We start from the raw sequence: 26,745 nt of genomic DNA, 5'->3' as shown, positions 1-26,745 counted from the left end.
TGTGGAAATCTGGGAGGGTGGCATCCACTTCTGCACCAGCCCCTTGACTCTTCTGCTGTGGGCAGCATCTACCCCAGACCCACCAGCCACTGGGCTTGCACAGACCGCACCAAGCTTACCCCAGCCCCCTACATTTTGCACCTCCTTGGCCTTGGATGCATTTACTGCCAGTGGCTATGGTTTATCTCCCGTTGTTTATGGCCTGAGACAGGCTGCCTACAAATAGCTCCCCAAAGAGTGGGGAAATGCAGGCATCTGCCATTCTGTGAAGCTCTTTCCAGAAATGAAAAGGACAGTCATAAAATGTTGCATGGGGAGGGGAGTGGAGGGTGGGTAACATGCATCATAAAAAGAGTAATGGACTAATGCTAATACACAGACTGGCTGCAGCCCAGGGGTGTCTGCTGAGCTCAGACATAAATATTAGGGAGGCACCAAGGAGACAGAATTTTTATTTCCTTGATTTGATGGTGGGGAGAGGTTGGGCATAATTTTTTCTCTATTTCTCTGACTGTGGCCATTCTTCTGGGGATACCACCAATCTGTCTGTGACTGAAGCTACTCAATGTTTTATGGCTTCCAGAGTAGTCAAACTCTTGGAAAGACTGGAGGTGCAGGAGGATTTGTGGGTGCATCCTATTGCCTCATAGGCTCAGTCAGTTTTGGGGTTTTGTTTGTATCATCCAAGATCTTGCAAGTGATAAGAGAACAGAATGGTGTGAGGATAATTACGTTGAATGTGTGCTCGAATGCATATATGAGTAACTACGTTCTTGCCCAACATCAGGCTAATTTTCAATATTAAAGGGACTGATTTAATGTTCTCCACTTAGTGGGAACCAAGCCAAAAGCAACCCCAACAATAACTCAACAAGGATCTCCATCCCCTCTCAACTTCAGGTAGAAAGAGCAAAATACGTGTTTGTTAATTAATGAATAATTCAGGTACTTGAGGACTCAACCACACATGTTTTCTAGGGTTTTATAAGGAAAAGTACTTACAGTCTCTGGCTAATGTTGGCCATGGCCAACTGCTATCTATCCACACATTTGCCTTTAAGTGTGCACTTAGATGAAATGGGTCAATGTACAGTGCATGTGTGGGGCAGGAGGCAGAAGTGAATAAAAAGCCTGTATAAAAAGAGCCTGCAATTTGGGTTATGCTAAGAAGCTTTTGCCCATTCTCGATACTCTTGAAGCACTCAGTGCCTATGGGTTGTAGTGGAGCTCTAGGCCCTGAACTCAAGGATGGATTCAATTCACCCAAGACTCTGGATTACTTGAGAATAAAGAGAAGCAGAAGAAATTCCAGTGCCTATAGGGGGATGAGAAGGCCCATTCAGCCTTTTAGTGTGCGGTGAGGAAAAGACTGAAGGTAATTGGTTCATGCTCCCGTTCACCACTTGTTTGAGTGGAGTTAATTTTCTGTGTGCTGACCCTAAGAATGGGTGGAAAATAAAGTGGCATTCTTCTGAATGCCATAAGTACCAAAAGCTATGGCTTTCGTCCTCCGTATCTGGGTATATGTGAGTGGAGAAAGAGAAGGGGGGGTAGGGAATCTTACCAGGTGTAGAAGACCTGTGATAAGCAATTTAGATACTTCTTCAACCTTATTATGATCCTTATTAAGTAGATATTATTATCCTTTTTTTAAAGACGAGAACTCTCAATTCCAAATTTCCAAGAGGTTAAGTAACTTAGCCAGGGCTGCATACTTAATAAACAGCAGAGTTACGACTTGAACTCAAACCATTGTCTTTTCACAATGACTTAAAAATATGAAGGGAAAAAGTCAGTAAGTGATGGTTTGGAGGAAAAATTATTTTCAGTCTAAAGGTCAAAAGAGCAGGCACTAATGCATCCCTTATTCCAACTGGTGCATATTATGATTCCAAGTGACAAGGGAGGGGCTCACCACATGTGCTGTTGTTGGAAAAGGGTTGGTGAGCCCTTGTGTGAATGGTGACACGTGACTACTCAGACTGAGAGTGAAGGAGGCATCTCGAGTCTCCAGTGTTGAACTGGGGGACTGATCCTAATAAAGGGCTGGGCTCCCAATGACTAAATATGCTACAAATTTACCTGGAAATGCATCTCAACATAAAAGAGAGCTCATCCTTTCCCACCATGTTCCATAGAGGGTTCTTTTATATGTGAGGTTAACCAGTGCTCTGTGACTCAGGGAGCTCTCTGGCGGTGGAGGGGAGGGAGCCTTGGGATCAGCTGCGAGTGGTGGTTTTGCCTAATCATCCACCTGGAAATGAGGCCCAACTGGGCCTATCAAGAGATAGGCTCAGCCCCTTTCCACCAAGCATGGGAAATAAAGAAATGTTCCTCTTCCCTCGGTTGGTTCATAGCCACCTTAAAGTCTGAGAAAGAAATCACCAGTTTCTAGCCTCTTAGCCTAAGCTGACTAGTATGACGTTAGTCTAAGGAAGACCTTCCTGACGGTGAGCTATTTGAGGTTTGATCATGAGCAACCAACGTTGGCTCTGGAATATCCTTTCCTGAAGACTTACTTCAGAGAATAGGAGAGATACCTAATTGCTGCCCACAGCATTGGACAGATAGAGTCTTCCCTCCAGCCTCACCTTTACTTGCAGGTATTTCAGTAAAGGCCCAATACAAATATAGAATGTATAATTTTCACATCATTCTCGGCAAATCCCAGGTGCGCCCCATTAGCAGAGTTCCAAAGATGCCATTTTCTATCAAGAAAAAGACATGCTGCATGGTAGTGCTTAGCTCAGGGCCCTATTAATAGCAATCCTAATTATATGGCTGCAAATTTAATTCATAGCAATGATTAGTGTCAGAATCAAAGGCATCAGGCATCAATATTGATGGAATTGCATAAGCCCCATAAACAGAGAACAAGCATTTGGGCCCATCCCCCCAGCAGTGGTTTGCTGTTAACTATTTCATTAATGTCTCTTCCAATTTTGCCAGATCAAAATGACTCCATTTCTCAGTGTCCTCCTCTCCCCAAAACCTTTGCCCGGCCAGCTCTGAATGGGTATGACTGGCAGACAAAGATCGCAGACAGCATCTTTGAAGAAGAGCCTGGGGCTCAGAGGGATGCACGGGTGATGGGCCCAGGCCCCACGCTTTACACAGCAGCTCTTGGCCCTGTCAGCAACACTCCTTTGTCTCCCCTTCAGAAAGCTCACAGCAAACAATGACGCCTGGAGAAAGGGGAGTCAGCTGGGGACTGTGTGTGGCACAAAAGGCTGCCACCCCATCCATTGTGGCCTGGACTGAGATGGGTAAGGAGGGGGAGGAGGAGGCCAGGGAGAGTGACACGGGCAGCGTGTGCCGAGGTGACAGCTGCCGCGTCCCGGGTTTCCAGGGCATCTTCGCTCCAAAGAGTGCAAAGTGTTAGTCCTGCCACTCTTCTCTCGCGCATTTTTTTTTTTTTTATTATTGAGGTCACATTGGTTTAAAACATTATATAAATTTCGTGTGTACATCATTATATTTTGACTTCTGTATAGATTGCATCACCTCATGCCTATAAGAATGGCTACAATTAAAAAGATAAGAAATAACAAGTGTTGGAGAGGATGTGGAGAAAAGGGAACCCTCATACACCGCTGGTGGGAATGTAAATTGGTGCAGCCACTATGGAAAACAGCATGGAGATTTCTCAAAAAAATTAAAAGTAGAAATACCATATGATCCAGCTATGCCACTTCTGGGTATTCATCCAAAGAACATGAAAGCACTAATTCATGCATCTTCTTGCAGCTCTCTGTGGGGTAGGTATTGGGTGACAGAACAACCAGAATCTTAGAAAAGTCCAATAGAGTGCAAAAAGCCAGTGGTTAAAAGTACAAGTCTGGAGTCAGAGATCTGGATTCAACTTCCAGCTCTTCACTTAGTAGCAATGTGACCCTGGCAAGTTACTTAACTTTGTTGAATCTCAGTTTGCTCACATGGAAAATGGACATAACATTAATCCTTATCTGACTAGGGTATTATGAGACTTAACTGAAAAAAACCCACTTAGCTCAGGGCTTAGAATATAGTAAGTACTTAATTTATAACAATTCTCCCCCACACCCAAAAAAAGCAGCATTCCTCAAGAGAGGACTAACATTTAAGACTTGAGATTCCCAAATCAATGTTCTGATTTCAGAACTTCTTAGCCCTAAGGCAAGCATTTTTTTAATTAAGTAAGCTCCTTGGTGGCCAGGCTCTAGTAAGATCCCCAAGACACGTGGAGGGAGGGCTTAGGGATACTGGTCACCCCAGAGCAAGGCTGTATGGTCAGGCCTTGGATAGGAAGCTCAGCTGGACTCTTGCCTTGCGGAGAAGGATCCCCAGACCACTTTTAAGGTTCTGATTAGGGAATGTTCGCATGAGAGGTGGAGTTAGTCTGACGTTTTGTGCAGCAGGAATGTTCTTCCATATGATACAGAGAGAAGGGCTCAAAAATTGGAATCTAAAACCTGGATTTTAGTCTTGCCCCTGAGGCTAAGACCCTGGGTGATTCTGAGCAGGGCACTTAACCTTTCCAGGCCTCAGCTATCTTATCCATAAAATAGAACAATAAACATCTCACCTGCCCCAAGTCTGTAGGCTGGACCAGTTTTCTGAGGTCCTTTCTAGCTATAAAGTCAGGGGAAGATTCCTGACCTTGCATCATGGAGTCCGTCTTCTCCTCAAGGGTCTGACCCTTCTGTAGAGTCTCAACTCTACGGCCTCTCCCCCTTCTTCGGTTGCGCTCTCACCAGCCCCCAAACGTGAAAACATGAGAATTCCTGATTTGTCACTAAAGCCTATGGAGGCCATTGCCCTTTTCAGGTTAGGTGGGGACACCCAGCTAGTGGAGTCGCCTTAAAGTAGAAAATCAGCATGCAGTTTAGGAAAGTGATGGCTGACTGGGACAACCCCAGTGGCACCAGGTAAACTTCTGCCTCCCTTGGAGCCTAGAAACCTTCCTGAAGGCTGACGCCAGGAGAGGGATAGAATCCCAGAGAGAGACTTAGAAGGACAGAATCTCAGGTTGACCTTCACCACCTTGCATCTCCATATGTTTCCTGCTTCCCTGGACAGAAGAACATTTGATAACAAGAAGGAAAGAGAAGTTCAGCTAGCTGCAACCTTTAGCTCCATCATCCTCGACTATACAAGTGACCTAGATGTGTGCTGGGCCCATCTGCACCTGAAATATTTGTAGCACTGGTTCCAATTCCCACACTTCCCTTGATTGACCTCGTAACCCCGAGCAAGTCCATAATCTCTCTGAATTTCAGTATCACCATCTGCAACAGAGCAGAGAAATATCCCAACCCTTCCTGTTCGTCAGAAAATGTTATGGGATTAAAGAGGTAAGATATCAAGGGAATCTGGGCCCTTGGAAGAAAAGGATGGTAATAGTATGGGAGTGGCTGTATAATACCCATAGTAATAGTGGTAACAGCAGCAGTGGCTGCCATTTATTAAGCACCTACGATGTATCAGGCTCTGTGTTATGTACTTTACATCCCTCATGTTTGGTGGACATAGCAATCTTGCAACACAGCACTAATGGACCAGTTGAGGAAACTGAGGTCCCCCCGAAATCACACAGTTAATCTGAGGCAGAGCTGTGCAGCACGAGGATATTATGGTTGGCTTGGGAACATGCAAATGGCCCCGTTTTAGTTAATTCTGCAAAGCTGCAAGAGTGGAACCGCCACTTCCTCCAGCCCTGCCCTGGGGAGGGGTCAGTACATATTGTTTGGTGATATGGGACTCGGAAACCTCTCACTGGTGACTAATGCAGCTGGATGCCAATGTCCAGCGGGATTAGATTAGTTCGGCTCAGCTGGTCTAGTCTTCTAAGTATTTTTTCCCATGACTCAGAGCTGGGGTGCAGGGGACAGGATTCTCTTCCTCCAACTGACCTTGCAAACATGTCACTAAAAAGGAGGCTGATCTGACGGCACCACTCCCCCAGGGAGCCAGAGTCGAAGCGGGCTTTGGGGAAAGCCTCAAAGATGTTAGTAATAATAATGGAAAGCACTTTCATGCCAAGCACTATAGTAAGTACTTTTCATACATGATTTCATTTAGCCCTTAGCTATGCAAAGTGTTTATTCCTACCCTGCTCCATGGAATAAAATAAATTGAGGCTCACAAGTTAAGAAACAATAGTAGTGATAGTTAAGTGCATATATGCTCCAGCTCGGCACCAAACTGTACATGAATTATTTCCTTATGCTGTATTTTTTCCATTAGCGCTTATCTCCTAACATACTATATATTGTGCTCACCTATGTTTTTTGGTCTGTCTTCCCACATTAAGATATAATTTTCATTAGGAAAGGCATTTTGACAGTTTGTTGTCTACTGTATACCCAGCAAACGGCACACAGTAGATAGTCAATAAATTTTCGTTCAATAATGAATTATTTCACTTAATCCACATTACAATCTCATGAGGCAGGTACTATAATTGCCCTAATTTTACAGATGAGGAAACTGAAGCTCAGAGGCCACACACAGCTTGTGGGTTGGAGTCAGGACTGCATCCCATAAGCTCAGATATTCTTTGTTATGCAAATTGGTCCCTATCCAAAGGCAGAGGAAGGAACCAGGCAGTCTTTACAGGTCCCCTCCAACCCTGAGATATAAGTCCACGCTCTGTAACAACAGGCAGGCAAAGCTCAAGGATGTGTATCTATGTGGTCTGTATTTTCCTAAAGATGAGAGCTCTGTAAACATCAGAACCTCGGCCTCTTGAAAATTTTGCATAGCCTATGTGGGTCATGTGGATTCCGTGAGCTTGACTCAGAACCCCCCTCCCCTGGCCCCCACCCCGAAACACAGTTCCCTGTGCTTCACTTGTCTCATGATAAAGCCTTGCACTCCAGGGGCTCACTCTTAAATTTGCGAAGCAGCCTGCTGAATACACAGCCTCGTGCCTCAGATAGGGGTCGCCCGAGGTTGAAGCATATAAAGCGCTGCACAAAAGGTGCGAAAAATAAATGAATCTTTAGTCTCTTCCCTTTCAGAATGGCTCTGGGAGATCAGGGCCTCCTCCTCGGGGGTCAGCTGGGGCTCTGGGTAGAGACTCACTCCCGCTCTCTACACCTGTCATGGTCAAGCAGGGGGATGTGGTGGCGAGGGGCGGGGGTGTGGGGGGATTCTGTAAATATGCCTCCTTCCCTGTGCCAACCAAATGCTGCCTTTCCCAGCTTTCAGAAGACCAGTTCTTCGGACCCAAGAGGCCTATAAAACAACAAAACAAACAGCGAGTTTGGCGGCGGGAGCCTGGGCAGGGAGCCAAACTCATTACTAGGGATGTGGTGGTGAGCTCCGAGCCACCACCCCACCTCTTCCATGCAGGCTCTGGGGAAGGGAAGAGGGCGCCTGCTCCCCACTATCCCAGCCCCCAGCTCTGCTGAGATGCCTGGGGGCAGCAAGGGCATCCGGTCAGTGGTCACAGACCCAGGAGAGCCTGCTAGGCCTCCTAGAACTGGACCTGCAGCCCTGGTTGTTTACTTGATCCAGGGTTCACACTGAGAGACGAGTGAATCATTTCCACTCAGAGGAACGAGTGGCTATTGTTTGGTGGGGTTGGCACAGAGAGAAAGGCATGTTTCTCAGCTTTTCATCCAACTTGGCCTTCTCTCTGCCCAGACAACCCCACCCATGAGGGAGCCAAGTAACAGGTTAGGAACTTCTGTGTGTTTTGGGAGGAAGCATAAATGCCAATGTCAATATTGCCAATGGAGGGGCCATATCACCTTGGGCAAGATACTCAACATCTCTGTGGCTCAGTTTTCTACTCTGTGACACGGGCTAGAGAGGCAGGGGGTAATCACCATCGTAGTTGAAGGATTTGAGGAAGATGGAAAGGACCATGGAAAGATATCTGGGAAATAATCAGTGTTATCAAATCACAGAGCAATAACCCCGGGGCTTGAGAGAGTCAATACTTTGGTGCTCCCGATGGATTCTTCCCAGCGCCTCAGCTCAGTTTTCCTGGCTTTGCATAGTAAACCATTTGTGAGATTAGAAAGAGAAGAATAGGATTGGGAGGTCAGGGCTTCCTGTGGGCTGCAGGCTGGAGAGCCTGGGTTGGTATGTCCCTTAGGGAAAGGCAGAAAGAATTTTCCTGAAGAATTTCACAGGCATTTCAGTGGCCGTGGTTAGCTAATGAGAAATAAGGTGGTGCCAAAAGAGGCCAGGGCCAGAACTGGAAAGGGGCTAAGTCTCTGAGGATTTGCAAACATGTCCAGGAGTCCTATAAACAGAGGGCTGGCGGTGTGGGGGGCAGTGGTGACCTGGGCCTTCATACATGCCTCCTTGCTGCAGGCAAGCCTACATCTGATCCACATGAGGCCGACGGCTGTCCACGCTGTTCTGGGGATCTCCAGGCAACAGCGTAAATGCTCTCCCCTTCTTCCACCCCAGTCAACATTTCTGAGAGCACCACTCCACCGTCTTCCAAAGACTGTTAACCAGAAAACAGCCTCTTTTCCTGTTACCCACCAGCAGTTCTCTTGTTTTCTTGACTCCTCATCCCACCGCCACGCCAACCCTCCCCTTCCTCCACCGGCCTATCCAACACATCCTAACTTCCTTCCTTTGTGAACTAGCCACGTCAACAGGAGTCACTCTTGGTGTCTGGTTCTATTCTAGTCAGTGCAAATAGGTGTGCGTCATGGAGTCAGTACCCGATAAATTTGAGGTAAATTTAATGAGCATCTAATTGTGTGAGAGATGTTGGATGAGTGACATAAATATGAAAAAGAGGGTCCATGTCCTTTGGGATCTGTGACTCTCAAGAGAATTGGACACGTTAGCAGCTGCTTCCATGTCAGATGCTGTTGAAGCAAAATGACATGCCGAAGGGGGTCTGAGGAGGGTGCTACTCTCAGCGCTTCACGGGATAGGGTAGAGGGGATGTCAGCATCCCTTGGGCAGCAGGTGAGGCTTCCAGTGAGGACAGAGAACAGAGACCACAATTCCTGCTGCTGTGCAAGACCCTGGGCCGAGGAGCTAGAGGAGGCCTGTAGGGTGGTAAAGCCAGGACTGAGGTGGCAGTTGGAGCAGCTGCAAATGGAGAGATAGAACGAGAGGGACTTTTCCCCGAACCCTGAGAGTCTGCCCTCCCATGTCCTGGTGTCCTCTGCCTTCTCAGCTCGGCCCTTTCCCTCCTGTGCCCCATGACTTGTGCCTGGATTGCCTCCTGAACTCCTCCCTTCAACCTGGGAAGTCCTAGTAGATGAGTTTGCAGTTCCTGTTGCCACTCCTCTCCCTCCATCCACGAGTTGGTATTAGCTCCCAGCATCTCTTATCTGAACTCCCACAGCCTGTTCTCAGCCAGGAGGAATGTCATCACTGTCGTCCCCTACATCTTGCCCCAAGCCTGCCTGCCCTCATCATCTTGGCCATGCCTTGCCTTGTCTGTGACAAGCACCTCCTCCTCGACCCTGAGGGGCTTTCTGCTAAGCTCTGAGGGCAAGTGCGAACCCAGCCATGACTTCAAAGCCCACGCCCAGGGTGCCTGGCCTCCCTTTCTGCTCCTCCTCTTTGCCACAGCCTGCCCTCCCTTATCACCCACTCCTACTGAAGGAGTCAGAGAGAAATAGCGGTGGCATCATTGTAAAGGTCTTGCAGCTGGTGTAGGAGCCCCCACTCTGCTTCCCTCATTAGTGACCATCCAGTCTCTGCTTGAATATTTCCACTGACTGGGAGCTCATTCCCTCTTGAGTCAACTCTTTCCATTATGGGACAGTTTGGCCGCAAGACACTTCTTCCTTATACGAAGTGGAAAGCTACTTTACCACGACTCCTACCCAATGACCCTATTCTACCCTCTGGGGACACACCAAATAAGTCTAATTCATCTCCCACGGCTCAGCATGCAGACTGTGAAACCAGATGACTGAGGTTCAAATCCTGGCTCTGCCTCTTACTTGCTGTGTAGCTTTGGACACATTTCTTTACCTTTGTTGGCCTCCATTTCCTCATCTATAAAATGGAGGTGTAACAGCACCTACCTCATAGAGTTACATAAAGATGAAATGAGTTAATAGATATAAAGCTCTTAGAATAACATCTGACCCATAATAAGTGCTCCATAAATTATATTATCTAAAGAAGGTTGTTTTGTCTCCAGCTTTACTCTTCTTTCCTTGGGTTAACATCCTTTTAAAAATATTCTTCACACAGCATGACTCCCACATCCTTCCAGCCCCCGTTTATCTCGCACTTTAGTTGGATTAACACTGTCTTACAATGCTATCTCCAATTTAAAGTGGAGCTACCACTTCTCACGACCTGGCAATTGTTCTATTTGTGTGGTGAAGACTAATTAACTTTGGTAAAGCTGCATCACACAGTTGGTTCATGTCGACCTTGTGGTCAGCAAAAATCCAAATACCCTTCTCACTTGGTCGTCTTAGAGCCTGGATCCTCACAGTGCTCTGTCTACCTCCACCTTCCACCTTGCCAAGTCCTCCAAGCCCCTCTGTGCACTCTAGACCCTCCCTGCCCGTGCCTTGCATCTTCTCAACGTGGTACCCAAGGTCTAGAATGCCCTTCTCTCTCACCCCCAACTCATCAGTTTATCTGTCTCATTCAGTCCTTACGCAAATCCTGGTAATCTTCCTCCCTGATAAGCCCTTCCAAGTGAATCACATGATGGCAGCTGGTTTCTCTGAAATTATTCCACCCTTGTGGTGAATCCTTGCCCATCTTCTTACCACCTGTAATGCACTGGCCCTTAGCCTAGGCAGGTGTTACACATCTTTATTTTCAGCTCTTATCCTTATTCTGCCTGTTCCTCCTGTGTTTTTGTGGCTCAGAAAGCAGTGGCCTCCTTTGTGATGTTCTCCATGTGTCTAGCAGAGAATAGTGTATGAGCAAGTATGTGACACAGCACATAACAGCACCTTGTGGTCATGCCACTTCTAGTGAGTCTCTGCTTCCTCTAAACTTCCCCGCTCAGGGACACCCTATTCCTACGGGCTGCAGTGGATGAGGGCTGGACAGCCTGACAGACGCCTAGGCAGGCAGGGAAGAAGTGAGTAGTGCTGACGCACCCTGCCTCCCTCCTCTCTCCAAACTCTTAGCTAGTTTTTTTCTTTATTTTCCTTCCTGTGTTGAAAGAGCTATGGGGCCTGGACCATGGTAGGGTTTCCTGGGGACATTCCATAAATTCTTCATGGGCCGTTTGTCTGGAGAGGGGCGGGGGCACGTGGGTGGGTAAAGGGGAGGCCAGCGGAGCCTGGGTGTGAGTATCAGGTGCCTCAAAGAAGTGTGGGTGGAAAGGAAGGGTGAATTGCATAGAAGAGAAGGAAGGGTATTATGAGCTCATAGAAACAGCCAGAGAAAGGCCAAGTGAAGAGCGAGAAGGAGCAGCCAACTTGCAGGTTGGAACAAGCTGTGGGCAGCTATGCCCCAGCCTTGTCCTTGAACCCGATGACTTGTCTCCACAGTGACTTGTCCACCAGGGGTCCGACAGGGCCAAGGGAACTTGGCTAACTCAGGTGTGTGGCTTAGAAAGCTCCCCCTCCATCCTGGCAGTCCCTGGTTGTGCTGCACAAGATGCAGAGAGACGGGACGGGGAAGGTGAGCACAAGGGTTACTCAGAGTTTGGCTGGGTCTCTCTTCCTTTATTCTGCCCTCATCCATGCATTCGGCAAACATTAATTCCTTCACTCAGATCTAGGACCCAAGAGAGTGGAGGCACTAGCCCCTGGCTGCACTCTGTAGCAAGCCTGGACCAGAAGACGCTTCTCAGCCTCCATCCTCAGGCTCCCTGGCTGTTTAAGCAAAATGGGTGCCAAATTGGATGTCAGGGCAAGAAGCAACTTGTCCTAGTCTGTATGCTTGAACAAGTCATTCTTCTTCTCTGGGCCTCAGTTTCCCTGCTGAATAATTAGGGTATTGGGCCAGATAATCTCTAAGTTTCCTTAAAGAATGGTTCTATCTTTCAAAACAGTTTTGGGGCCTATCGCATGTGTGAACACTTGGTGAAAGGATTAGGCAGGGAGAAGGAAATAAACATGAAAAATTCATAAAAAAAATGAATAAGCCCCCACAAAGGAAGAAAATAAATAAAATTCAGCCTTTAATAGAACTTTCAAGAGAATAAAGAAGATAAACAGAGTTACAGAATGATCCAGAACAGCAATTGAAGATGTAGGAAGGATGGGGGAACGTGCTAGCTGTGGCTACTGTTGGCCCCTAGAAAGCCTTTGTGCAATTCAGAAAAAGGTGGTCTCTAGGGGCAGATGAAGCAGTAGGAGAAGCCCCTCTGGGTGGATGTTTATACCCTAGGGTCCATGGCTTGACAAGGATTGCTGAGACTGGATTTCAACTCCTATAGATCCCTTGGCCCAATGTCCCTGTGCAAGGCACAATCTACCCAACTGTGTAGGTAACTCTGGCCGAGAGCAGGGCAGTAGCCAGCCACAGGGGCCCAAGTTGAACCCTGTCCTGGTAGAATATGCCACTCTTAAATCTTAGTGGAATCTCATAAGGCAACTCCTTCCCTCCCCCACATTGGGAAAGCAAATGCAGGGACCACGCTCATCCTCTCTTCCCTGTGCCGAAAAGCACAAGACTGTGGACCCAGACAGAGGGCACAGGACAGGAACAAGAAGGAACCTCTCCAGAGAGCCAGGAAAGAGTTAAAGGGCTTTGGTATCATGAGAAGCAGAAGAGGTCTGGAAGGTTCAGCACCTCCACATAAAACCAGACCAGTATTTCTCACCTTCTCTGGCAGCAACCCAGGACAAGCAGAACATGGAAATTCTTCCTCAGGCTCCCTCCCTGGCACCCTCCTTCCACATTCCCAAACAACCTTTCTCCAGAGGCTCTAAATGGATTACGAGGAAAGAGCTACAGGGGTGATGTCAACATCAAAGGGTGAGATTCAGTGAGGCCTTGCATGTGCCTTGATCCACAGGTGGTGGGACTGGGGCACGGTGGCAGGAGGGTAAGCTTGGGAAAAGGGATTAGCTGGGACCGGAAAGAATGTGGCTGCTGTAATCCCACATAATGAACCAGATTGTGCTCCGTCTCTGCACCCTAAGCACCAGACAAGCAGGTACAAGCTGTTGGCTTTGGCCTGCCGTACAAGAGGCCTCCGGTGCTGCCAGCCTCAGACAGCCCGTGCCCTCCAGCTGGCAGAGGTGCCCAGGGCAGGCACGGGATAACATGTCTACTTCCTCCTGGCAGCTCAGGTCTTGGAGGGTGGGGCTGCTGGGGGGAAGTGCCTGTGATTGCAGGAAGAGGGAAGAAGCAGAATGGCACCACATGCCCTTGGAGAGCAGCAGCGCCATTTGCCCGGTTTCTCAGCATTGGGATTCATAATCTCCTTCAACCAGCTGCTTTGAACTCAACAAAGACTTCTGACCAGGACATTCAACTCTGCAGGCCGTGCAGAGGGATTTATGATGTGGGTGATTCATAATACAGAGAGTCAAAAAATCAGTTCTACGTGATTTGGAGATAAAGAGTGATTTCTTTTCCTCCTTTAGGCAGATGCACCTTCTTAATTCCTTAGAGTCTGGGCAATACTGAAATAATTTGCATTCCCTAGATGCTCACTGACTAATGGCTGGGGGAAGCAGCTAGAAGACAAGACACAAAATTAGCCCTCCTATTCTAATCTCCCCCCGCCCAAGAAAATTAAGAGTTGCCTGTACTTACGTCTCGAGCAACAGCTCCCTTCCAGAAGGGGCTCTCAGCTGAGGAGCTGAACGGCATGGGCGCGTCTGGGCTCCCAGACTCTTACCTTTTTCAGCTTGCCGCTCTTAGTTCCCACAAAAACCACGCTGTAGCCGTTGTAAACATAGGAGGCCACTGAGGTCATGCGGTCCCGGCTGGTGGTGTACAGGGTCAGGCCCTCCACTGGAGTCGAGCCTCCAAGTGGCTGGTTGATGTCCAGTCCACAGAAGTTGTCATCGATGGGGACAGGCTGGAGCGAAGGGGAGGAAATTGGAGTGAATAGCAGCGAAGGCATGACAGAGTCATTCTACACTAACCCACGCCCGACCGCCAGCCCTAGGACACCGGGCCTCCGAGAGGGACAGACCTGGGGTTCAGGGGTGTAACACACGATGTACACAAAAATGTCTCACCAGCTGACCCACCAATCCTACACTGGCTCCCCTGAAACCAGACGGAGGAACCAGCAGCCTGCATCTCACTCACCTGCAGTCACCCATTCACTTTTCTGCCAAGAGATCCAGGGTAATTTGTAAGGCTGATTGCTAGAACTCATTTTCTAGTCATTTTAATGTCCCTGTGGACCATGCCATTCTGTGGTGATCTTTCTATTTAGACAATGGAGGTTCAATCTAAAGGCAACACTATAGGATTTCTACCAGCCCGGAGAGGCTTTCTTGTTTGTTTCTTGAGCTGCAAGGTCTGCCTTTGGGCATAAGGCATTTTAAGCCATTGAATTATTCACCGCATCCTACACTGGGGATAGATTAAAAAGGGTCATCATAATATCGAGCAGGGCCTTATACTTGGGAATCTACATAATCTACATAAACCTCAGTTTCTTCATTTGTCATACTACCTGGCCACCTTTCTGGGAGAATTATTGAGGAGCAAATAAAATAATGCATCAAAAGAGTTTTGTTAAGCTGCACGATGATTTCCCCTATTGTATTACAGGTCTTCAAAAATGTTCAGGTAGCTATAAATAAAAGAGAATTCTGGGGGCAATGACCTTCCTATTACCAGGCTTTTGAAGGCAGTGGTGGTGTGCCTGTATAAAGAGTATCTTTCAGGAGAGACTGGGACACTTTTGAAAGATGATCACCTTGAGCATATAAAAACATAGCTGGACAGAAAGTGAGAAGACCTCAATTTCAGCCTCTGCTGTACCACTAAGCGGCTGTGTAAACTTGGACCAGTAACATCCTCTTTCAGGGCTGCTCAAGGGGATGCTAAATTGATTATTTCTAAGATTTCATTCAGTTAAAATTAAAAAAAAAAGACTATCCTTCCTGAGCACAGGTGCTGTGGAGGGCTTGTATCTCTGCACAGTGCCTATCCTGGGGCTGGCCATGATGGGTCCTCTGAAATGCTCCAGGTGACTACACACCATGGAATCCTGTGGGCAAAAGCTGTAGACTCTGGGCAAGAAAGAGCCCTGAGTCTTGTGGCAGCTGGTCCTTCTGGGTCTGGAAAGGCATCCCAGAGGTGGAAGGAAATGACTGTCGTGGGAAGCATAGAAAACATCGGGGAGAAACCTGTAACCTGTTCCCCTCAACCCCCTCCTCACACCGACCAGGGAAGAGCGGGCTGACGAGTCATTCCCTGAAAGCCTCACTTCCTTGGAATAACTGGTTTATGAGCCAGGACATGTGATTCTTCTGTAAACCAGGGACTTCCCTTCCATTCCCATCTCAGATCCAACGGGAATAGGGACTCATATCTTGTGATTTCTTGGTGTTTTATAATGAGCTGCTGCTCCTGCTACTGCTAGGAATGGTGGTGCGGCCCGTGTGTGGGTGTGTGTGTGTGTGTACACTTCAGGAAAAGGAACTTATTTTAGGTTAAAGATAACCTTGAACTCTGGGTAATATGGAGCCCCACACAGCAAAAGGGATAAGCTTCTCAGGAAGGAAATGAAGCAGTAGTATGCTGGAGCCAGCTCATGAGGGATGACTGTACATCTCTGCACTCTGCATTAAAAGTGACATCACATTGGTGGCTTAAAATCATCCATTGTGGGAGTATTTACACCATAGAAATTGACAAATGCTTCTAATCAAGGCTCCCCACCTCCCACCACCATTGCCTGCATATAGCCATTTGTTTAATATTTACCAGCACATCATGGGAGCCAATCATTTAAACTTCAGGCTCCCTACAAAGGCAGGTCAGAGGAATCAGCTACTGCTTTGTACATTTTCTACTTCTCTTTCTCATCTCTACACTGTAGGCAGCAGGTGCCCTGGTAAGATTGAGGAAATCTGGACTGTAGTCCTGTCTCTGCCACTATCCAGCCATGTGACCTTATGTCAAGTACCCTCTCTGAGCCTGAATTTTCTCATCTGTAAAGTGAAAGGATTAGACCAGACAATCGTCAAGCTTCCTTTCAGCTCTGAAAGTCCTTGATTTCATGACTTCAGTTTCTTTCCCACTTTCTCCAGGGTCTGGCAAGGCTGCAGAGTCTGTGCACATGCATAGCTTAAGCCAGCTTCTGAGAAATGATGACAGAAGCAAAAAACTTGCTGGTGATTGTGGATTTCTCTACATCTATACTGAATCTAGAATCTTCAGATTGGCTGGCATTTCTTTCTTTCTTCTCTAACTTGTCAGATATTCCCAAACACCTGATGCCTCTTTACTTTCACTCAAATGGTAAGAGCGTGGAGTGTGGCTTTCCTTAGAAGCAGCAGGGCTAAACAGAAAGAACTTGGACTCAGAAATATGGGCTAAACTGAATTACCATCCCTGCTTTGTCATTTCTAGTTGTATGGATGTAAGCAGTTTATTTAGTCTTTGTGGGTCTTTGTTTTTCCATCTGTAAAATGGGGATGATAATCTTTGCTTTATAGGATCTTATTGAGGATCAAGTGAGATAACACTTACATGGCCCAGCATAGCCTTTAGGACATAGCTACTATTAAGTGAGTGATATTCCCTTCCTCATCCCTCTTCTGGGGGCTGAGCTCAAATCCTTTATCTGAGAGTTCCATGTTAGTCCAGAGATCATGTTAAAATTAAGCCCTGGAACCACAATATCTCTGGGTCCCCAGGTCTGGGACTCCTTGAATTACAAGGATTTTAAGAGGCCTCTCTTGTTGTAACCCTTCCACCCCTCTGTCAAGGCTGCACCAGAAGAGTGTAATGCTCAAGGGTGGTGGGGGCAGCAGTGAGGGGCTGTTCTTTCTGAAGTCCTGGTCCTACCTGCTGTCACCTTTCTCCCAGTGCCTGTGCTGGTCTTTCTTTGGTCACTAGCCCGGGCTTGTCTCTGCAAACCACTGGAGCCAGAGAAGGGTGGCGGCTTCCTCTTCCCTCTGGCTCAGAAGCAGGCAGGAATCAGCAGTTTCCTCCTGACAAGGCCCCCTCTGGGCAATGGGGACCGGCAGGACTCCATAAGGGAGTTAACCCTTGCATTTCCTCTCCACTTCTCCTGATTGGCTGGGGCCATAGGTTACAGAATTTCAGTGCTATAAAGAACTCTGGAAATTATCTAGTTCAACCTCCTCATTTTATAACAGTGAAATAACAGCAAATAACTGGTTCTTTATGATGATGATTAATATTACTAATTATAGCTGCCATTTATTGAATGCTTATTATGTGCCAGGTATTGTGCTAAGCATTTTACATACATTTTCTATTTAATCCTCATAATAACCATAAAAAGAGGGTACTATTATCTCTATTTTAAAAATGAAAAAATTACAGCTCAGACCAGGGACATAACTTGCCCAAAGTCATACAGTTTTAAGTGGTAGAACTGATTTTTAAACACAAATCTGTTGGATTTCAAAGCCTATTGTCTTAACTTCTATCCTATCACACCAAGCCAATGTGGAACCAAGCTCTGTAGAAACAGAAGTGGAGCCAGGACGTGATCTCTTTTCTTGCTTTAAGAAGTGGCTTTTGGTCCCAACAGCAGGCACATTCAATGTAGGGTACTCAGAAGACAGCCATATGGGCCCCTTGGTCTCAGATTTTTCCCCAGGCTGCAGATCCAGAGTCCACAGCACTTTGCACAGAAATCTATCTGAGCACTTGCCACATGGCATAAGAGTTAACTAATAATGGTAAACCTAACAGGTCAGGCATGGTGCTAATCTTGCCACATATTATATTTTATATATATTGTATATTATATCTGATCATCCCATGAGGCAGGTATTATGATTCCCATTTCACAGATGATAACGTAGAGATGTTAAGTTACTTCTGAAGCCAGGAAGCAGCATAGATGGAATTTGAACTTTGTCTCTGAAGCCTGAACTCTTAGCTACTACGTTACATTGCCAGCTATTTTTATCTCTCTCTTTCTCCCACTAGATTATGAGATACGTGAGAATAGTGATGACATCTTTTTGTGTTTGTATTCCCAGTGCCCAGTACGGTGCTGGGCACTCAGAATATCTTATATTTTCTTATAAATGGATGGAGGGATGAGTGAATGGAGGAATCTGGATGGATAGAGGGAGGGAATGAATGAATGGATGGAGAGATGGGTAGATGGATGGATGGATGGATGGAGATAAATGGATGGATGGATGGATGGATGGATGGATGTGTGGATCATGGTGACCACTTAGATGGCAGCATCTTGCCCCTCACAGGACAGTGCTTGCTACTGATTTTCTATCTCTGCTGTCCTCCGATCTGGATCCTGAGCTCCCCTTCCTCTCCTATTTTCCCTTTGCCCAGACTCCTGATTCTTCTTCTCCAGTTGTCAATCTATTAGTCAAGCTTGACTGCCTTCCTTCTCCTCTGACTTACATATCCACTTGCCACCCCAATCCCCTGACTTGGCCTCACAGTGGCCCACAAGGCCCCACATATACAAGATCTGGTCCTTGTTATCTCTGACCAGGCTCATCTCCTACCACCCTTTCTTCCACATGCTCTGAGCCCACTGTGATATCCTCCCTGCCGTTCCTCACACACTCCAGGCATGCCCTGAATTCTCTGCACTTGCTGCTCCCTCTCTCTGGAATGCTTTCCCCAGATACCCTCATGGCTCATTTCCTCACCTCCCTCAATCTTTGTTCAAATGCCACTTTCTCAATGAATCAATCCTGTTGGGTACTACCTCTCCCCACTTCCCTGCTTTATTTTTCTCTATGGCAATTATCACCATTTGACAGAAGAGCTGTTTTATGTATTTATTGCCTTGCCTCACCAATCAAAGCTCCATGAGGGCAGGGAGCTTCACTGTATGGTTCCCACTGAAGCCAGCGGTGCCTGGTGTGGTGGGGGCCCCTCGAAATATATATTTGGAATGACTCAGTGGATCAACAAACATGACCCAAGTGTCTGTACACATCAGAATGTGTGTTATTGGTTACTCCCCATAATGTGAGCCTCGAAGCCTCTCTCATTTTAGGCCCGTGGTGGTCTGGAGCAGCATGTGCAATGGGGCTCTGGAAGGAAAGTCAGAGCCCGAATCTCAGACCAGGAGTAGAGCGAGTTGACCCTCCTTACCGCCTTGGTGCACTGGACATCCTTCCCCAGCAGCCAGTTGAGCTCCAGATTACCCTCCCCCTGGTAGCAGGACTGCAGGCGCTCCTTGATCTGCAAGTTGATGGCCCGGATGGGGAAGGCACAGAGGGCAGAGTCATCTGGCGGGTGGTGATATTGCTTCTGCCCTTTGGAGAAGATGGCAAAGAGCACGTCATCCTGGCTGCTGATGTTGAAGGCCTGGGCCAGGGAGTCCCCAGGCTTGGCGAGGTAAGCAGCCTGCAGGAGGCGGTATTCCACCCCAGCCCGAGTACAGCCAAAGGGCAAGGACACGTAGGAGTGGAACTTGGGGTCATCCTTGCAGAGACGCACGATGCGGGAGGTGTAGAAGAGGTCTCCAGCGGAGTTGATGGCCACGCCTTCCGGGGTCTCGGGCTGGACAGTGAGGAAGTAGACGAAGCCCCCGCTGGCGAAGCCATAGATGTAGAAGATGTCAAAATGGGAGACCAGGGCCAGGGTGTCCGAAGGGATCTTGATGAGGGAGGAGACGAAATCACTATGTAGCTCGTAGTCAAGCATGGCAGAGGACTCCGGGTCACGGGGCAGCTTCCGACTGGACAGAGTTGGGAAGTAATCTTGCTTTCCATCCACGGCAGTGCCAATGAAGAGCTTGCCATCCTCGCCCTCAGAGTGCACGATCACCCCATACATCGTCCCCGTCTTGTTGACGCTGGACAGGTAGTGCTCCTTCTTGTGGGATGGCTCCACCAGGATGAAGAGGTCGTCCAGCCTCAGCAGCTTGCAGACGCCCTGGTAGAGGCTCCCGCAGGCCAGCAGGCGGTTCTCAGAGTAGTCAATGATGAGCAGCTTGTTGACGTTGTTGGTGAGGGTCAGCACCTCGCTGCAGGGCTGCACGATGAGGGGTGGGTAACAAGACTTGTTGTCCTCTTCCGGCCCGGTCTTGTGAGCCACCTGGATGGTCAGGTTGCCCGTCAGTTTGTACACCCGGTTGATGGCCCCCACGTACACCGCCCCTGTCCCTCGGTGGACAGTCAAGTGGTTGAAGGTCCAGTCACGGTTCTCAGAGTGGAAAGTGCTGAACTGAGGCATGCTGGCGGCCTGGGGGGCCAGCATCACCCAGACCACCGAGAGCAGGACCACAGACCAGCTGTCAACCTCTGCGGCCCGTGGCCAGGGCCTCCTCTGTTCCATTCTGAGTGGGGCGAGGACGAGGAGACAGATCCTCTGAGCTCTCATCTACTCCACCTTCCTGGCTTGGCCCTTACATGGTTCTGGAAAACACAAGGCAGAGTGGTCAGAGGAAAACTAAGTCCTGGGAGGTGTGAATAGGATTGCTTGACCCAGGGTCCCAGTTCTGGCTAGCTCTGTGAGTCCTTTCCCTCTGTATTTCAGTTTTTCTATTTTTAACATACTTTCTCCCTCTTCGGGCTGTTCAGGGAATCCTATTATCTATTTTGGTCTCCAGCCTTTACGCTGTAAAATGCTTTTTTTCACTTTACAAAGCATCTCTATTTCTGTCCTCTTAAGACATCGTTTTTTATCTCTCAGAGAGGTTAAAAGGCTGTTTAAGTTCACCTAGCCAGTTGATCCCCGTGTCGGACTAAAGCCAGTCTTCCCTACCCAGTCGTCACATCTGTCCTCTCCCAGTCAAGTGGAAATCTCTCCTGTTCTTTAAAAGCTTGTTAGTCAGGCCCTCTCGTAGGCTCTCCCTGTCAACTGCTCCCAGAGTCTGATAACGCAAACACAATTCCTCCTTATGTCAGACTTCCATCCCCTCACAATGCTGTGTTTCCTTACTTTCTCGTGCTCTGTCCTCCGCAGGGAAGAAGGGCTGGTCACCCCGAATAGCAGTGCCTCTTGCTGCCCCTCAGCCTCATTCTTTGCAGAAAGAAGAGTCCCTGATCATTTGCTGTTAAACTTGTTAGAAAAGTGAAATGCGTGCTGGCCAACAGGACTGGCATTCCCACATGTGCCATTCAGGAGCCTGAAAAGCTCCAGGGAGATGGATGGATAGCCCCCCATGCTCCCCTGGGACAGCAGGATGCCAGCCACTGCCTCCCCAGTGAGCGGGCGGCCAGGTCCTGGGGAGATTGCTTCAGCTTGTGCTTTTCGGCAGGTGGGCACAGGGGGAGCCGCCTCCTTGCTAATGGAGACAGTTATCCGAGTCCAGCTTCAGCTACCTGGGCAAGAGTTCTGGGTTTGGGAACACGTAGGGAGGAGCAAAGGGAGAGGAGTCGAAGGTCAGTCTCATTCCAACCACTGCTGGTGCCCCGGGACTGTCAGGATCCATGATGTCAACGTGGGCCTCAGCCTGCCCTACCTGAAGCCCAGCAAGTCTCCTGCCCAGACTCCTTTGCTCCTTCCCCTCCCTCCAGACCCCCAGGCTCTACAGCTTTTCCATATTCCTAGGAAGCTGCCCAGAGGGGCAAGGTGGGCCTCCTGGGAGAGCTTCTGGAGACTCCTGGGCAGGGGCTGGGGGAATGGAGCCTGACCCATCCCTCTAACAGCACTACTCCTGATTCGTATGGGGAGGGACAGCGGTGGCAGTGGGCAGAAGCAGAAGGAGGGAGCCATGAGCTGTCTAGCAGAGAACTCTTTTTCTCCAGATGGACAGATCGTCTGGCAGCCTTCTCAGACAAGTCCAGGCAGAACTCTGGGCACAGGAGACAGCAGCAGTGGAAACACCCAAGCCAAAAGGAGGAAGAATTTGCTCCAAGGCAGCTTAGGAGAGTCCTGTCTCCTTCCACCCCCCACGCTGGCTGGACTGGGTGAGAATTAGAACTGATGCCCCTTTGGGAAGCCCCACAGTCTTTGCTCTGTATCTTTTGAAATTCTCCTTCCTCCTCCTCAACTCTGCATCCCTGACAGGCACCATGGTGCCAGAAGTGGCCCTACATGACTGCTCTCCTCCAACCAGGCTCCACCAGGGTGTTCTGGGGTGATTCAGGAGGCCCCAGGCTTCCTTGGAAAGAGGAAGGCAACGGCAGCATGAGGCCCAGGCTGACCTCAGAGGCTCCGACACAGCCCTTCCGGCCCCACGCGCACACCGGCAAAGCCTCTCCACAGCCAGAGCTTTCGGTTTGAAAACCAGGGGTTATTTTTAGTTATGTCCTGGGGCCGGTAGCAGGACGTAAATTCCTCAAGAGGAGCTGCGGAAAGGAAATAACAGAATCCTCACATTCCCCAGCTGGATAGGGAACTGCAAGAGGCCGTTCTGTGCATGGCCCTGTCTCCGGGAAGAAAAGCTCCTTTGGCCCCAGGTGCAGGGCAATGTGTCCCCCCGAGGAGCCATGAGGAGGATCATAATTGTCACCTCGCTGCTGCGCTTGGGGTTCTGTCTTTTAGAAAGAGCTCTCTGAGACCCTCTGGGAGTGAGTTTGTGGACAGGATGCTCCTGCCTTCTCCATAACATACATGCCACACATACGTTTAGCCCGTAGGGGGAGGAAGAAGGTCTTAGTAGCAAAGATAACACCAAAGGACATGGGGTGAGGTTAAGATCAGCCATCTCACCTCCCTGCCCGATCTGCTCCAGAGACACAGTTTGAATAGTGGGTGGCTTTTGTTATTAGGTAGAATCGGGGAACAAATTTGGGACCTTGGGCAAGTCAAGTCTCATCTCTCTTTCTGGCAGAATGGGGATAATTGCTGTATCTACCTCTCAGGTTGTCATCAGAGTAAATGAGATAATGCAGGGAAACCTCTTAGCACGGAATGGCACGCAGTGAATGCTCAGCTTATGCTAGTTATTATTATCACTGAAGCCGCCCCAGGAGACTGCACTTCAGGAATCCTGCCAGAGCTCCTGACTTCTCTTTTGCTCATATCTTTCCTTCCATGGGAATGAACACTGTGGGGAGACCTTTGATCCCAAGCCCACCTTGACCCTGTGAAGGGGCTCATTCTGAGAAGCAAGCATCAGTGGAAAGGGGATAGATCCAAGGTGATCATCTCTATTACACTACTGCACAAGTCCCAGCATAGCCTCTCTGCAGCTTGCAGGGAGGCTGCTGGAGGTGCAGGATCCTGAGAGTTGAACTATGAGCGGTAAAACTGGCCTAGTGGGTAGAAGACATGAAGTCCCCAGGACAAGAGGAAGAGTGGGGGACTCAGGAGCCCTGGATTCAAATCCTGCCTATGTCATCGATGAGTTATACAGCTTCAGATTGCTCTAGCATCTTCCCGAGCCTGTTTCTTGATCTTGAAATAAAGGGTGTTTGAATTAACTGATTTGTAAGATTTCTCCTCTCAGATGAAATGATCCCTTGAGGCTGGCTTCCTTCAGCTTCTAGAGTCTGTGACTGAGACAGCAGCTGAGGTCCTTCTGTCTACCTGCTAAGGCTGGTTAGGCCAGGAGTTCTCAAGACCATGACAGCTGGGCCGTTTCCTCTCACTCCTCAATCCACGTCTACTCTGGAACAGACTGCTCCTGGTGACCAGCCAAGTGAATTCACCCCACAGGGCTCAAAGGTCGCCCATCTGGGAGTAGCAGGCACTGGTGCATTGGAGTCAAGAGGAGGCCTGATCTCCGGGAGTGCAGGGGTAGCAGGGAAAGCTCGCACTCCACCCTGGGAGTGTGGTTTTCACAAGGACAACTGACTTCAATAGCAAGTTGATAGCTCTGTCTTTCCATGCCAAGGCTGATGTTACCAGGTAGCTGTTCCAAAGTAGGGCCCAGCTGGCAGGGATCAAGCCTCCTATCCAAGTTCAGAGGGAAGCAGAAGGGCACCCACCTTTGTACCTTTGATGAGAGGCAGCGTGGTGTAATGGTTAAATGCATGGGCTCTGAATTTAGATGCTTAGATTCAAACAGAGCTGATAGCTCTGTAAACTTGGTCAAGGTACTTAGGCATTCTGTTCGCTGTTGCACTAGCTGTATAAAATGGCCTCTACCCCATAGGATTATTATGATGAAATCGGTTAATACATATAAAGCACTTAGAATAGTGCCTGGCCCATTTTAAGTGTTCGAGATACATCAGCTTTTATTAGTAGTAATTTATTTGTCAATATTTCCAGGTCTTCGCCTCCATCTATTCCATGATCTGTCTCAGAATGAACTTTGCATCCTCAATTTGGTAGAAGCCAGCAAACATAGGCCTATGACTTTGTACACCTAGCATTTCCTCCTAACCCCAATTTTCTGCTAATGTCAACCTCAGGAGTTTTCTCTTAATCACAAGGCCTTTTTCTTTCTGTGACATCTCCTCTCCACCTAGTTTGTGAAGCACTTTGCCACATGCATCCTCAAGAGCCAAAACTTGCTTTGTCTCTGTTCTCCTCCCAGCTTTCCTCTCCCCTACCCCAAGTCTCAAACCAGAACATGCTGCTCTGGGACGCTCACCCAAGGCGGGGAGCCAGGACATCTTACTCAGAGCACTCCCCATGCTAAGGAAAGGCCACACTTGCCTCTGTGAGAAGCAAGTGTCACTAAATACTTTATTTGGAAGGTCTGATGACACCATCTCCCCGATCAGGATTCAGGAGGCAGGTGTTGGTGACAGCCAGTGAAGGCATCTAATACCTTCCTGATCAACTGCTGCAGGCGTCAGTGGCAGAGCAGGGAGGAAATGACAATCAGGCATTTCCAGTTCAGCTCAGTGCAGGATTCTCTCCTCCCTCTGTTGCCTTTTTCAGGAGATCTGGGCGCATATGCCTCTGTGCTTTCACTTGGCCTCCCCTATTGCAAAAGGAGCTGGTAGGAAGAGGAGTCAGAGTCGAGATATGATTTTGCCAAATGGAGTCAAAGCTCATGAGAGTAGATCTCACACCCTTGGATCCATCTGTAGCTCCACAACCACTATCTGCATTCTATCACCACTGTTACCACCTCCATCACCACCACCTGCACCCTCATCACCAGCACCAGCACCATCTTGGCTATATTTTTCCTAACAATAATAGCAAAAGGTGCTCATTATTATGACTGCACCTACTAGGTGGCTCACACAGCCAGGGTCCTGAGAAGCCAGATGGTGACAGAGAAAAGGTAAGCATGGCAATGCGGGCTATGACGTCAGAGGAGGTAGCAGCTGCTCCCAGGATTCACCCCAACCTCCTACCTCCCCCATGGCAGAGGGAAACCTGTCCTCTTCCTCAGCTCTCCTTTCTAATTAGAGATGCCTTTAAAGCAGGAATTCAGGGCCAATGCTGAAGGTGATTATAAGATTAATCTGCTACCTTTTTTTTTTTTTTTTTGCTAAGGAAGAGTCACCCTGAACTAACATCCATTGCCAATCTTCCTCTATTTTTTTTTGCTTAGGGAAGACTAGCCCTGAGCTAACATCTGTGCCAATCTTCTTCTATTTCGTATGCGGGATGCTGCCACAGCATGGCTGATGAATGGGGCAGGTCTGTGCCGGGGATCCAAACCTGTGAACCCTGGGCCGCTGAAGCAGAGCGTGCAGAACTTTAACCACTTGGCAAGGGGGCTGGCCCCCTACTTTTTTTTTTTAAGATGAAAAAAAGCAAAGCTCATAGAAAGAGCCAAATTGTTCAAGGTCACCCAAAATGAGTCGGGGACAGGCTGCAATCAGAATCTAGACCCTGTGACAAAAAGTCTAGTGCTTCCTGCACCATAGGCAAAAGGGTCCTGGGAATCAGTTATGTTCTGCCTCGAGGCTGCCCTGTTTTGGGGAAAGAAGATGCCTTTTGATCATGGTGGCCCCATGATGGGCAGAAGTGAGCCTGCACTTGGCCTTGACAGGGAAGTGGAGGATTAAGGGGCAGGGGTTGTGAAAGAGACACTGCCAGAATGGCTCCCTTCTGTGTTGTGGACAATGACCCCCTCTGATCTGCTCTAGGCCCAGGCAGGCCCACACAGTTGTCACACCCAAGAATGGCACCTACATTGTGACTTGGGGGCTATCGTGTCCTGTGCCACATCCCTCTGAGCTACAGACAACCTCACAGACAGTTCAGATTTAGCCCAAGCACAGGAAGCTTCTTCCCAAAGAGTTAGAAATGCAGCAGAAGGGACTAAAGTGACATATGAAGTGGGACATCCTGTCTAGAGAGGATCCTATGGGGCCTACTGCCAAGAAGACTATGGAATTTTCTGACATTGAATTTTCCCAACAACTGTCTAGGAATAAGTTTACCCAGGGGCAGGGGATTGGTCCCCATGACCTCAGAGGGCTCCTTTTGGTTTGAGATTTCTATGCATTAAAGTCTATGAGGATAAAATGTCTAAATCCATGATTCTGGGGCCCCAGCTTGTCCCCTGTGGGCGAAATGATCCTGAAGGACTCGTCATAACGCCATTTGCGCGGTTGTACATGCAAACATTCCAAGCGTTACTCTGTCGAAAACCAACCTCAGAGGTAGTCCAGGCACGTCGGGGAGCCCAAGGTGAGGGAGAGGGCAAAGGCAAAAGCCCCGGGTAATGCCGGCAGCTGAAAGGCCTCAATTAGAGTGAAAGGAGTTATCTGGTATTTAAATAATTATTAGATTGAAGGAATAATCATGGGTTTGAGCTGATTTTTTCCCCACTGTCACCCTGATGGCGTCTATAATATTATTATTCAAATGCCCATGATTCTCATTGAGAAGAGCCCATGAGAGAGAGGGGGAGAGGGGGTGGCGAGCAGGGAGGGGGTG

The 26,745-nt window shown here is 48.5% G+C and overlaps 1 protein-coding gene across 2 annotated transcripts in view; it reads right to left on the bottom strand.

The window, feature by feature from the left end:
* PLXNA2 (plexin A2) overlaps positions 1 to 26,745 on the bottom strand; it is a 213,014-nt gene that overhangs the window by 166,912 nt on the left and 19,357 nt on the right. For both annotated transcript variants that reach the window (XM_023640785.2, XM_023640786.2), the window contains 2 exons: positions 19,150 to 20,417; positions 13,745 to 13,927 (listed from right to left, as the gene is read on the bottom strand). In XM_023640785.2, coding sequence (XP_023496553.2) covers positions 13,745 to 13,927; positions 19,150 to 20,382 — 1,416 coding nt within the window. In that variant the 5' untranslated portion in view covers positions 20,383 to 20,417. The remainder of the gene's footprint in view (positions 1 to 13,744; positions 13,928 to 19,149; positions 20,418 to 26,745) is intronic.

This window comes from Equus caballus, chromosome 5, assembly GCF_041296265.1.
Source record: "Equus caballus isolate H_3958 breed thoroughbred chromosome 5, TB-T2T, whole genome shotgun sequence".
NCBI classification, from domain to species: domain Eukaryota; kingdom Metazoa; phylum Chordata; class Mammalia; order Perissodactyla; family Equidae; genus Equus; species Equus caballus.
This window is presented reverse-complemented; position numbering and strand designations above follow the sequence as displayed.